We start from the raw sequence: 14,799 nt of genomic DNA on the forward strand, positions 1-14,799 counted from the left end.
TGTCACTGACTCTGGGCCCAAGAGTCCCCAGGTCTTGCCACACTGCTGGCCAACTGGGCCTCCATCCAGGTTCACAGTAGTCTATTGAACGTTGTAGGGCTTAGCTCCCAGCTTCATTGCTGTTTTTTCCTCACTTCCCCTTATCAGTGATGAACGTGGTCACCAGTCAGTCTGCTCCCACTCTTTTACTTTCTGCTTTTATGACCTTAGATAAGTAGTTTATTTTTCTGCAGCATCATCTGTTAAATAATAATTTTTTTGCTCTTCCACCTGATGAGAATGCAGTGGGAGCCCTAGTATGGCACTGTAAGATAAGCACTGGATCATTAGGTCCGCCTTAACGTCAAGTCAGCGGTTCAAACCCATCAGCTGTTCCTCGGAAACCCCATACAGGTCACTTGGAACCAATTTGACAGCTATCAACATTCACGGAAGCAGCAGTCAAGAAATCAAACGATGTATTGTATTAGGCAAATCTGCTGCACAGAACTTTTTAAAGTGTTGAAGAGCAAAGTTATCAGCTTGAGGACTAAGGTGATCCTGACCCAAACCATGGTATTTGCCATAACCTCATATGCATGTGAAAGCTCGACAGTGAATAAGGAAGACCGTAGAAGAATTGATGCCTTTGAATTATGGTGTTGGAGGAGAATACTGAAAGTGTCATGGGCTGCCAAAAGAACTAATAGATCTGTTTTGGACGAAGTGCAGCCAGAGTGCTCCTTGGAAGTCAAGATGGCCAAACTTCGTCTCTCATACTTTGGACATATTGGCAGGAGGGACCAGTCACTGGAGAAGGATATCATGTTTGGTAAGGTGGAGGGTCAGAGAAAAAGAGGAAGACCCCCAACGAGACGGATTGGCCAAGTGGCAGCATCGATGGACTCAAGTATGGCAACAGTAGTGAGGTTTGCCCAGGATCAGACATTGTTTCGTTCTGCTGTGCATAAGGTCGCTATGAGTCGGTGCCAACTAGATGGCACCTAACAACAACATATTAGAAACAATGGTGGAGGTTTTAAAATATCATGGACTGGACTTCACCCCATTAGGAAGTTTGATTTCATTGTTCAACAAGTTGTAGGGAATAGTCTAGGCATTAGTATTCAGGGATTTTTTTCATTGTGCAGTCAGGTTTGAATGCCACTAAGATTGTGGCGCTGTTGGTTTAGCACTGGACTGCTAACCACAAAGTCAACAGTTCGAACCCACCAGCTGCTCCTCAGAAATCCTATACAGGGCTGCTGTGAGTCAGAACCAACTCAATGGCGCTTAATAACAACAAGATAAGGTATATGCAGGCACTTGCAGATTCAGGTTATTAGTGCTAGAATCAGATTTTAAGTGTTGTACTGAATACAGATAGATTATGATGGGAGAAGCAAGTTGGCCCTGTAAGCATTAGTTGATTTGCTCAGCAAGATTCAGGTGATGTAGGACCTTACTTACTGTCACTCGACTGTTCTGATTTGTTGGGATCAGTCAAGCTTTCCTGGGGCAAATATATACAACCCCCACATGGTGTTTTGTTTTGTTTTCTCTCCTACTTAACCACCATTTTAGAAGAAGTGCCATACATCCTATGCTTATTTGTTGCCCTGTATAGGGTTTCCAAAGGAGCTCTGGTAGCGTAGTGGTTACGAATCAGGCTGCTAATCTCACGGTCAGCAGTTCGAAACTACCAGCTGTTCCACGGCGGAAAGATGAGGCTTTCTGCTCCCGTAAAGATTTACAGCCTTGGAAACCCTATGTAGGGTCACTATGAGTTGGAACCGACTCCAGGGCACATAACAACAACAACATAGGGTTTTCAAGGAGCAGCTGGTGGGCTTGAACCACCAACCTTTTAGTTGAAACGACTTTGCGGTCTGACCTATTAGGCCACGGCGCCACACCAGGACTTCACTCCTATGCTTATACATCTATATAAAAGTAGTGATTTGTATACTCTCTGAGCAATAAGAAAGTTGGTAGGTAGGGCATACATGTATTAAGGGACTCAAAAAGTTTGTGGAAAAATGGAATTTAAAAGTAGTGGAAGAAAAAAAAAAAAAACCAAATAAAATAAAATTAGTGGAAGTTTTCCATGAACTTTTGAAGCCCCTCATATTTGCAATTTCAAAAATAGTTTCTAAGAGAATACTTCAAGGTTAATCAAATTTGCAGTGTGTTACATTATACTGTGTGCCATGATTGGAACCCATATTTGACAGAAGATCATAAAAATAGTAGTCACAGAATGATGAGCATTATGAAGGTTTTATAATAATACTTGAGCATGACTTTTAAAATGGTATCATAACTTGAGTGAATTTTCCTGGCACTTTCACACCTGTTTGAAGCCCCTTGAATAAAGTTCAAATACCATCAAAACTAATCTATGATGATAGAATTCAGGGTTATGGTTAGTTTGAGGATTTTGTTGATGGCAGAGGGACACAAAGGAGCCTCTTGGATTCTTGGAGATGTTTTATTTCTTGATCTGCGTGGTGCTTACTGTTATGTGTTATTTTGTAAAAATTTCTCAAACTGTAAATTTATGATTTGTACTGTATTAGTGAGGACTTAAAACGTTTACTGATGAAGATCAAAGAGCAACAGCCTTCAGTATGGATTACATCTCAATGTAAAGAAAACAAAAATCCTCAGCACTGGACCAATAAACAGCATTCTTATCAACGGAGAAAAGATTGAAGTTGTCAAGGACTTCATTCTTCTTGGATCGATTGTCAACACTTAGGGAAGCAGCAGTCAAGAGATCAGACGACGTATTGCATTAGGCAAATCTGCTGCATGTTGCTTCATGTTGAAGAGTAAAGATGTCAGCTTGAGGACTAAGGTGCGCCTAACCCAAGTCATGGTGTTTTCAGTAACCTCATATGCATGTGAAAGCTGGACAGTGAATAAGGAAGACCGTAGAAGAATTGATGCTTTTGAGATATGGTGTTGGAGGACAATATTGAAAGTGCCATGGGCTGCCAAAAGAACTAATAGATCCGTTTTGGATGAAGTGCGGCCAGAGTGCTCCTTGGAGGCAAAGATGGCCAAACTTTGTCTCACATACTTTGAACATATTGTCAGGAGGGAACAGTCACTGGAGAAGGATATCGTGTTTGGTAAGGTGGAGGGTCAGAGGAAAAGAGGAAGACACCCAATGAGATGGATTGGTCAGGTGGCAGCATCGATGGACTCAAGCGTGGCAACAGTAGTGAGGTTGGCCCAGGATCGGGCAGTGTTTTGTTCTGCTGTGCATAAGGTCTCTATGGGTTGGTACCGACTCGATGGCACCTAACAACAACAATAACACTATTTCCTGGAGTCCTGGTATGCTGCTGTAGGATAAGCACTGGACTGCTAACCACAGGTCAACAGTTCAGACTGACCAGCCACTCCTTGGAAATGTTTGACATGGTTGCTATGAGTCAGAACCAACTCAACAACACTTAACACAACAAAGGGAAAACGCTGCCTTTGTTGTGAATCAGATGGTAAGGATCAGCGTGAATCCAGTCCCCTCTGCCCACTTCTTCATACTTGTCATTAGCTGTCCCTGTGGCACTCACCCTCTAACCCCAGTCCCATGCAACAGTATCAGAGCTCACAAGTTAGCAAGGCACCTTCCTTCAGATCAGTTGTCCATGTAACACTTCTCTGGCTCTAGCCACCGGAGCTAGCACAGAATTCACAAGTTAAAAGGATTCTGCCCTTCCGACAGCCAAATAGGCAGATGCCAGCCTATGCTGGTTCATATAGTCCTTTTGAATTTTATAATTTGCTGAACTAACTCATAGGATCTCACAGGGAGTACGCTATATTCCCACCATATATTTATTGCAGCTACACAGCGTACATAGAAAGAGACATATAGGCTGAGAAGGAGTCCCAGTGTACATCTTCCATATCCTCAGGGATTCATGACCCTCCTGAGAGCAGATGTTCTCGCCAACCAGGAAGCTCATCAGAGCCTCCACACTCAGGGCTCTATTGGCCTTCCCACAGAGACATGATAGATTACTTTATGCCTCAGGAAGTTCATTAATGTAAGTGTGGGAGGGGGTCCCTCTTGGTCTGATACAGCTCCACTCATTAGCCTCAGGTGTGGTGTGGCTCATAGGAACTAAGAAAAAAGACCAGACTGCCTTCTGCACCTCCTGATATTATATTCCATGTTTGTTTGTTTATTTAAGTGAACCATTGAGAAAAGAGATTAAGTATGAGTACAGTAGCCTGGAATAACTTTAAAGGGAGAACTGATAAGCAGGAAATTAAATCATATGTTGATACACTCTCAGTGGATTCTGCATGGGATTGTAAATGAAGTCCATCTAATCTCTCACCACATTGATCCATCTGTGCAGGAGATTTATATATTTGACTTCAAAAAGAAACTCTCCTTTGCTTGAAGGAAAAGGTGGGGGTGGGGGGCAGCTCTTTAGGAATAGGATACGGGGAATTCATAAAAGAAATATTAATATCCTGTACGTATCTATTTCATTTTTAAAAGTTGGCATCCATTTAATAGAACAAATCTGTGTTGCGTAAATGGGTCTGGATCCATGGGATAATTATAAAGGCTTAATTGCTCTGGAACCCTGTCACCCTGATGGAATTGTTTAATTGAATATATAATGGAGATCACCAGGACCTTCGGGTTATTAAATGTCTGTTTTTGTTTTTTTCATGAGAGTAGGTATTCTTATTGCTTCACAACGTTTTTTGCTGTTATCATGGTGAACTGATTTGGTCCATTTATTTTTAGGTGCAGGTATTTGGGCTGTATACTGGAGAAGAATTTCATGAGACTTTTGATTGTCCCATTAAAGTAAGTATTCAGTACGTTTTAATTTTTCTAAGTGTTTTATCAACAGTAGCAATCAGGATTATAATATTCTGAGAACTACCAGCCCCACATTGTTAGTTTTGTCAGTCAGCATCTACTTACTCAACACTTACGATGATCTGGCTACAACACTTGACGGTTGTGCAGAAGGAGGGGATGTACTTAGGGTCTCAGTGTTTTCTCAGGTAGCTTTAATGTATTGGGTAAGATGACACACACACACACACACAGTCTATGATTAACAGCTCATTGCGATTACAACACTGTTTAGGACTTAAGAGCTGAGGGAAGGAGCTTTTAGCCATCCTTGTTAGGGATGGCTTCATAGAGGGAGTGATGTACAAATAGGCTTTAATAAATGGAGATGCTGGCTTTCCGTGAGGTAAAGGCAGCATAATAGGAATTGAGGCTAGGAAGTTCAGACGATGTTCAGAAAGTGACAAATAGTTTAACTTAAATGTGAGTAAAGTAAAGGGCCCTGATGTGGCACACTGTTTTATGAGTACTGGACTGCTAACTGCATGGTCAGCAGTTCAAACCCACCAGTCACTCCTCTGAAACCCTATATATACAGGGTTGCTATCAATCTGAATCGACTTGACAACACTTGACCACAGCAGCAACAAAAATACTGATTGGGAAAGGGCTGACGTGGAGAGGCTTTATATGCAGGCTTTATGTAACGTGACTTCATTTGGTAGATAAAGAGAAATTGTTGGATGTTTATGAACAAAGAAGCTTTAGTTAAAACTAAGCTTTAGTCATATTAATGTGGCAACTGTATACAGTAGAGACGAGAGGGGAGCAAAGGTCAGGAGAGTCCGCTTTTGCTAATAACACTTTCAGTGGTCTGTGTTAGTACTTAATGTGACTAGAAGTAGCAAAGTGTGTATTTTGGTAGTTAAAGGAGGAAGCCATTCATTTTTTCCACTTGTTTATTCAAACATTTACTCATCAACTTAGAAATAACAGCTAGGATCTGGTGTGTGTTTAGGAAGCCAAGCCTATTTATTAAGGATTGAGGGTGATTTATTAAGCAGGAGAGTGATAGGGACGAAAGACAATTGAGAAGGCGAGTCCATTATTCCATGCAGGGGTACTACCAGGTCTCAATAAAGGAGCAATGTGCAGATTCCAAATGAAGTGGAGGAAATTAATTTGGAAAGCCTTTCGGAGGTAGATTTAGCCAAGTCTTGTTGTTGTTGCTAAGTGTCGTGGGGTCAGTTCTGACTCATAGCGACCCTGTACAGGGTTTCCGAGGCTGTAAATCTTTATGGGAGCAGAAAGCCTCATCTTTGTCCCACGGAACAGCTGGTAGTTTTGAACTGCTGACCTTAAGGTTCCCAGCCCGATTCATAACCACTACGCTACCAGAGGCAGATGAAATGAAGGTGATGAAAGGTGAAATTGCTGAGGGTGCTTTCCGGTTCTTGCTTCATTGATGACATGTGGGCATGGCTTCAGCTACAGAAGAAGAGCTTGGTTTGAATAAGACTTTGTTAGTTTGGTCTTGACTCCTGAGCTTATTTGCACTGGGTAGAGGTGTTAGGGAGGTTTTAGGAAACATGAGCATGGGGTTCAAGGTGGATACTGGTCCTAAAGACACAAATTTGACACCTACATTTGAGTAAGAGAAAGCCAGTTTAAACTATATTATCCAGTTAAAAGCTCTAGAGGAGGAAGAGAGGTCTAATAGTGAAACTCTGAAAAACTCTAATTTAAGGTAAGACATTGAGTGAAAACAGCAAATGAGTCTAAGAAGAAGCATTCTAAAGCCAGAAGGAAGCTCAGAAAGGTAGTGTCTGGAAGCCAAGAGAAAAAGAATTTCCAAAAGAAATGTGTGGCATCAGGGCCATTGGCAGTGTGAAGCATAGGTAGAGTGAAGTCATTTATTTGGTAATTATGATGTTACTAGTGGCTTTAGTGAGGACAGCTGAATAGCAGGAGGCTCACCACACATTGATAATTGTTGCTGTTAAGTAATATCGAGTCAGTTCCGACTCATAGCAACCCTGTATATGGTTTCCCAGGAGTGGCTGGTGAGTTTGAACCGCCAACTTTGTGGTTCAAACTAACCTTGTGGTCCAGTGCATAATCCTACAGTACCACACCAGGACTCCAATAATATTAATAATTAGATACAAAAAGAAAAGCCAGTATTGACTATTATTCAAGAAATTTTGGTATTAAAGAAGAAAGAGCAGCTGATAGAGAACCAGTGTCCAGGGAAGATTTCTGCAGGCCATGTTTTATTTGAGGGTAAATTTCAGAAAGGGTCACTCACTGGAATGGTAGTAATGAATGAAATCAACAGTCCAGATGGGAGGGTCACCTTAGAACAGAGCCCTACAACCTCTGCCTGGCATGAAGACAGGCATGAAGGAGGTAGGATTGAGCCCAATTTCTGTGACACTGGCCAGTGAGAAGGGAACAGTTACAGGAGGCAGCCCTAATGTCTTCATTTTTTTCTTGGAGTCTAAGATAAGAGATAACTCAGATGTGTGATTGAGTTGCTTAGGGAGGTCTGAAATAAGGGTCAATATCTACAGTTATGCATTATCAGAGAACTAAACGGATTTTCATGAGACATTTCAAATTGAAAAAACAGAATGTGAAAAGGATTTGAAACTGATAATCTAAGGTGGGTTAAGAAAACATTGAAGGCATAAAGGGCTAATCTGGGAGATGGGAATTGTTAGAGGAATGAGGGTTTCATAAGCTAAGGCCTAAAAACAACAGTGTGGGAAGATCAACTTATTCCATTGGAAAAGGAAAATGTAATAAATTCATGAGAATGAAAAATACATATAGGTGAAGGTTTGGTGTGGTGGTGTTTGTGTGGCACTGAGTCAGTTCTGACTCATAGCAACCCTGTGTAGGATTTCTGAGGCTGCACATCACTATGGGAGCACAAAGCCTCATCTTTCTTCCAGGAAGCAACTGGTAGATTCGAACTCCTTACCTTTCGTTTAGAAGCCCAGCTCCTAGTCCACTCCACTACCGGACTCCTCAGTTGAAGGTTTATAAAACTATAATTGTGTATATGTGTTTATGCTTAGAAATAAATAGTTTATAGGCTACTTTAGAAATAAACCAAATTGTATTACGTCAGTGATTTCCGGATGGCTTAGGGTTAGAAAGCTGAAGAGGCGGAGGAAATGCATGCTTATAGCCTCAGAAGGTGAGCCCAGCAGGCATAGGTGTACTGAGTAGATTCACTAGAACTTCATTGTCTCTCATCTGCCATGTTGATGGTAGTATATATTCATAATAAACCAAATCGTGACTACAGTAGGAGCAGACTTGAGACATACATGTCCTGGGATGGGAGGTATAGGCTGAGTGGCAAGTGGATGAGAACCAGGAGGATAGTAACATAGATTATAGGTAAGAGAAGGTCCTAAAAGGCTGAGGTCTGTAACCTCTTGGTTCCTACAGCTCTGATGTCTCTCCCACTGACAGGGTCGTGGTGTAACTATAGTAAATGTTTGCGAAACTGCGTTGCACCCCTATTACTCTTGGTACCATCAATCATTAGAAGGCATCTTGGACAGGGAGATTGTCGAATTCTTTCTCTGTTCTGTTTTGAATCATATTCAGTTATAAAAAGCTATGACATCTTGCTGCCACGCTTGGCCTCCTTTGTTGCCACTGACAAAGGGGAGGGGTCTTTCCTCTCTCAGTCAGACACCACAGCTAATTTGTTCTAATGTCTTACTTTTGCTCTAACTTCATAGAAGAAATCTTTGTACATGTGAACACAACTTGAATTCCTTTAATTGTTTCAGAATACTTCTACAAAGATAAATAATCAGAATACAGTTTACATCATACTCCCTGTGATATGCAAAGGGGTTTTCACTTCTGTGCTTTAACAGTGACTTCTAAACCAGTGTTTGATCCTTTTTCCTTGTAGATCATTGCCATGCACCCGCAGTTTGTGAGATCCAGTTGCAAGCAGTTTGTGACAGGAGGGAAGAAGGTAAATGCTCGCATTTCTTCCATCACATGCAGCATTTTATGTTTGTTTTTAAATTTATCCTTAATGTTGTTAAGTTGGTTTGAACAGCAAGGTTGGCAGTTCAAACTCACCAGCCACTCCTTGGAAACCCCATACAGGATCGCTATGTGTCAAAACCAACTTGACGGTGCTCAACAACAACAAACAACACGGCAACGTTTGGTGTTTGTTTTTGAATTTACCCTTAATGTTTTTAAAGTAGCATTTAAAAATAATAGAAAAACAAACTAATGTTTCCCCTTGAAAGAGGAAATCTCTTACAGGCCTCCGTAAAGTTTTATAGCAGTTATGTTGTTGTTGTTGTTACATACCATGGAGTCAATTTTGACCCATAGAAACACCCTGCACAGGGCTTCCGAGGCTGTAAATCTTTACGGGAGCAGAAAGCCTCATCTTTCTCCCACAGGAACGCTGGTTGCTGACCCTGAGGATAGCAGAGCTCCTTATGGCTGCTCTTTAATCATTCATAGGCATATCTTATTATTTCAATTCTATTAAGACTTAAAGGAACCCTGGTGGCATAGTAGGTCACATGTTGGGCTGCTAACCACCAGGTTAGCAGTTCAAGTCTATGAGGTGTTTACATAAAGATTTACAGCTTCCGAAACCCTATCCAGGCTCCCTGTGCATCGGAATCAGCACACAGCCAGCCTGGCATTGAACAATAAGAGAGTAAAATCCTTTGTACATGAATTTATATCTTCTGTTTAATAGGTCTCTATGTTGTTGTTAAGTGCTATCCAGTTGATTCTGACACATCAGTTCTGTACAGTGTTTCCGAGGAACAGCTGGTGGGTTTGAACCGCTGACCATGTGGTTCGAGGTCCAGTGCCTATCCTACAGCACTCCACCAGTAGTCCATAGGTCTATATAGTAAATTCTAAACTTAAAACATTTTTCTGCCTATAGAGAAAATCAAGTTAACTTTCTCTACCTTTTATTAACCAGAGATATCTTTAAAACCATTTTTAAAACAGAAAATGTTAACACTTTCTTAGAACTCCGACTGTTATTTCCCATGTGGTTTATAGCTCAGTGAAAAGGAGGTAGTCTCAAGTTATTTCAGTACCGTCACGAGGCTCAGATATTGAATGGTTTCAAGTGTTTGATGGTGGTGATCTGTATTTTTGATACTTCATGGAGTATGTAATGGGGCAGAGACTGGTCATTATAGTACCCAGCATTTCTCAAGTACCGGAATAGTCATGGTCAAGTGGCAGTTTCTGTAGCCCAATTCCATTTCAGGGTAGGAAGCCAAGACCGCAACCCGCTCTAGTGAGAGTCAACCTCTTTCCTCCCACTCCACAACCCATTGCTATCCTTAGCCTTTCAAGTCATTAGTTTATAAAAATGTCAATGGGATTAATCAGTGGGAATTACATTAGGAATGTATCTAGCATTCTCTAGCTTGGATCTGTAGTTGATTTACTTCTGAAATTTATAACTTTCTTTTCTTTGTCTATTTTAGAAAATGTTTAAAAACTTTTTATTATTACAGTATTTACTAAACACTTCTCTGCTTAAGAAATTTTGTGTAAGTTATCACTTTACCTAGCTGTGACTTACACTTGTGAGTAAACAGTGGTAGCAAAGAATGAAGAATGAGGTACCTCGCCGAGCAGTTATGGCTCAGCGTCTTTTATGAGGCTGCAATCCAAATGTGGGCTGATGCTGGCATCATCTGAACGCTTAAGTGAGGCTGGAGGATCCGTTTCTAAGATACCTGCTACCTACTTAATAATACTCGTTAAAATATGAATGAGTCACTTTGGTTTGAGTATTTCACTAGTGTGATATTTACTGTAATACTTGGGCCAACCTTAGTTTTGAGTTCCAATACTCAATTTTAGGGATTAAGAAATTTCAGTTGTCCTCTATTTCTTGAAGGTATTGTTGTTAAGTGCTGTCAGCGCACAGTGACCCTTTATAGGATTTCTGAGGAGCAGATGGTGGGTTTGAACTACTAACCTTCTGGTTAGCAGTCCAGTGCTGATCCTACAGTGCCACACCAGTTTTAGTAGGATGCTGGGGGGTAAAAAAAAAAAGCCGTGATGAAATTTGAATAATTTTTTTCAGTTTAGTTAATATTGTTTTTGAGTGCTGTCATGTCGTTTCTAACTCATAGGGACCCTGTGTAGGGTCTCTGAGTAGCTGGTCATTTGAACTGCCGACCTTGTGGTTCGCAGTCCAGTGAAATTAAAAGTAAAAAGTGCTGGAGAGATGTTGATGATCTCTAAACAGAAGAACTCAGAATTTAAAGGTAGGTTTTTCCTGTGTTGGTTTGAGCCATTTTGACCATTCAAAAATTCATGAAGTTGAAGAATTGCTATTGGAGTGTTTATTGTTAAGTGCCATGCAGTGGGTTCCGAGTCATAGAGATCCTAGGGTTTCTGTGGCTTTAAATCTTCAGGGGAACTTCAGCCTCATCTTTCTCTCACAGAGCAATGGGTGGACGCAAACTGTGGACTTGGTGAGTTTTGAACCTCTGACTTTGCGATTCAAACTGACTTTGTGGTCCAGTGCATTATCCTTCAGTGCCACACCAGGACTCAGCATAAACATTGGTGTTGTTAAGTGTTGTTAAGTCAGTTCTGGTTCATAGCAACCCTGTATAGGGTTTCTGAGGAGCGACTGGTAAGCATGAAGTGCTGATCTTGCGATGCAAACCAACCTGACAGTCCAGCACATCGGCCCACAGGGCCACATGCAACTGTATCTTCTAAATACAAGCAGAGGCCCTGGTGATGTAGTAGTTAAACTTCTGGCTGCTAACTGAAAGGACAGCAGTTCAAACCACCAGTTGCTCCTTGGGAGAAAGCTGTGACCGTCTCCTTTCGCAGAAGATTTACGGCCTTGGAACCATGTGGGACAGTTCTGCTTGGTCTGTATGGTCGTCTTGAGTTGGAATCAATTCAACACTAATGGGTTTGGTTTTTGGTTTTATATACAAACAGCAACCATGGTGGCTCAGTGATTAAGGTGACCAAATGGTCAACAGTTCAAACCCATCTACTCCTGTAATGATTGCCCTATGGTGTGGTTCTGTTTGTCATAGAGGGTCAAGCTGAGCCAGAATCGACTGGACAACAGGCAGCAGTGACAAGATACAAACTATCGGTTGATTTCTTTGGATCCATTAAAGTATATGATGTAAATATGAGTCCTGGTGGCTCGGTGGGTTAAGTGCTGGGCTGCTTATTGAAAGTTGGGCAGTATGAACCTGTCAGCCACTCTATGGGAGAAAGACGAAGCAGTCTGCTTCCACAAAGATTGCAAACTCTGGAAACCTTAAGGGCAGTTTTACAGTGGTTATGAATTGGGCTGCAAACCGCAAGGTCAGCAATTCGAAACTACCATCTGCTCCACGGGAGAAAGATGAAGCTTTCTGCTCCCCCCTAAAGATTTACAGTCTCGGAAACCCTGTACAGGGTCGCCATGGGTCGGAACCAACACAACGGCACTTAACTACAACAACAACAACAACATAGGGTCATTAAGGAGCTCTGGTAGTGTAATGGTTACAAGTTGGGCTGCTAATCTCAAGGTCAGCAGTTCGAAACTACCAGCCGTTCCACAGGAGAAAGATGAGGTTTTCTGCTCCCATAAAGATTTACAGCTGTGGAAATCCTGTACAGGGTCGTTATGAGTTGGAACCGACTCCACGGCACATAACTACCACCATAGGGTAATTGGAGTCATGGTGTGATGCTGCGGATTAATTTGCTGGGCTGGAAGGTCAGTTTGAACTGTACAGTCGGTGGTTCAAGCTCACCAGTTGCTCCTTGGAAAGCCTACACAGGGTAGCTGTGAGTCAGAATCACTCAACAGCACTAAACAACAACAACAACAGGTCATTATGGGTTGGAATTAACTTGATGGCAGTGGGTTTGTCACAGCAGGAATGAGACGGCCTAGTCTGGTCCCATTATCTCTCCAAAGAATCAGCAGGACACAAACACAGTACACACACCAAAGGAACCAGAGAGACGGAGGTTTACGTAAGCAAGAAGAGTTATTAAAGGATAGACTACAGCCTCCCAGAGAGGAGAACAGGGTTCCACCTCACAAGTGCAGGGCAGCGCCGTGTGAGTTCTTGGGTTCACTTTTTATGCTGCTTTTCCTCAAGGGTGGGCTCCTGATAACTTATCTCCTGGTCCCTGTGTGTTACTGTCTTAATATAGGGCCCACAGTTGGTCATTTCTTCCTGGATCTGATGTACTTCTTTCCCATTACATCCACTCAGTCTTAGGCTTTTTTTCTATATGCCTGATTTTGGGGAAAATTCCCTTTTCTATTTTTCCTTTTATTAGAATCTCCTTGTAGTCCCGGTCGTTTTCTGCATTCTTTGTGGTTGATCTGTGGTTAACCCCTCGTCCTTGTTTTAACTGCCTAACACGTTTGTTGGGTTTTTTGTGCTTTGTTTTATGCTTAGCATTGTAGGATAAACAATTGACTGCTAACCACAAGGTCAGTGGTTCAAATCCACCAGCTGCTCCTTGGAAACCCTCTACAGAGTCACTATGAGTCAGAACTGACTCCACAGCGTTTAACAACAACAAGACTTATAAAAATGAGAGTTTGCTCAGTAAACTTCAATAACTTCTGTATGCTGCTACATAATTAAAAGGCTTTCAAAATGTAAACTAGCTTCCTTCTTACTGTATTACGTGTGGTCTGCACTTTTAAAGATAGGCTCTGCTGCCGAGTGGTTTTGGCATTTGCATGTTTTGACATGCAGATTTATTTACTTGAAAATGTCTTGAACTTTTTTTTTTTTTTTAATTTCATTAAAGAATATATTTATTTTATTTTTAAAACTCCCAAAGAAAAGCTTTTGGCAATGGCTATTTAAAAGGGCTCAATATTGTGACACAACTGGGATCTCCCTCACAATTGTCACAGGATGGGACCGGGAGTGTTTCAGTCTGCTGTGTATAGGGTCGCCAAGTCCGAAACAGCTCCACGGCACCTAACGACACTATTGTAGAATGAGTATTTTCATTTTGAAAATGTTAACAAGCATTTAGGAGAGAGCTGCTTTTTTTTTTAACTACTAAATTATGGGATTTGATACCTTTGAAAAATGAGCAAAGCAAAAATCACACCTGATCCAATAGCAGCTCACTGTATTCCAGCTGTAAATTTTAATTAAGCACACATTTTGAAGAGCCCAGCATGTCGTAAATGACCATAGACTGTAGATTGTCAAGACTCCTCTGTTTAGAACAGATGGCAGATCATATGGGGAGGAGAGGGGTAAAGGAAAATATCATCTGAGAACTTTTCACTTTCTGCCTATAAGAATTAATCTAGTTAAAAAGAAAGAATGAAAACTTGGAATGAAGGCTAGGCAGGTGAAGGTGTCAATCTGGAATGAAGGCATTCTTAACCCTTAAGAACACTGATCTGACTGTCAGCTAAATGAGTCCTTGGAATTACATGCCACCTTCTCTATAAACCGTGTGTTAAAATGCCGCTGTTTCTCAAGAAGCTAAATGGGAGAAATGTAGGTTCTACAGTGAGATTATTCCCAATGTCATTTCTTAATAATATTTGAGAGAGATAACTGATTTGATATTTTCATTGTTTTGATATAATTTTAAAATACAGATTTCTGTAAAAAGCATTCTTTAAAAAGCAATTTGTTGTTGTTGTTAAGTGTCATCGAGTTGATTCTGACCCATAGTGACTCTATATAGGGTTTCCAAGGAGCAGCTGATGAGCTTGAACAACCGACTTTACAGTCTGATGCATTAGCCCACAGCACCACACCAGGACTCCAAAAAAACAATTAGATACCATAAAAAAAGCAAACATGCAAAGCAATTAGAACATACATTTCAGAGTAGTCCTGCAGGAAAAAACAAACAAACTTGAAACTGTAGTTTGACACATTGTAGTATTTCAGCAGTTGTATTTCCTTTTTAAGTGTCTGCTT

General features: G+C 41.2%; 1 protein-coding gene across 1 annotated transcript in view; it reads left to right on the forward strand.

Moving 5' to 3' along the window:
* Nucleotides 1-14,799, forward strand: part of VPS41 (vacuolar protein sorting 41 homolog (S. cerevisiae)) — a 259,706-nt gene that overhangs the window by 127,110 nt on the left and 117,797 nt on the right. The window contains exons 5-6 of the mRNA XM_006832263.1: nucleotides 4,760-4,822; nucleotides 8,757-8,822. Coding sequence (XP_006832326.1) covers nucleotides 4,760-4,822; nucleotides 8,757-8,822 — 129 coding nt within the window. The remainder of the gene's footprint in view (nucleotides 1-4,759; nucleotides 4,823-8,756; nucleotides 8,823-14,799) is intronic.

The sequence above is a fragment of the Chrysochloris asiatica genome, unplaced genomic scaffold (assembly GCF_000296735.1).
Source record: "Chrysochloris asiatica unplaced genomic scaffold, ChrAsi1.0 scaffold00006, whole genome shotgun sequence".
Lineage (NCBI taxonomy): Eukaryota > Metazoa > Chordata > Mammalia > Afrosoricida > Chrysochloridae > Chrysochloris > Chrysochloris asiatica.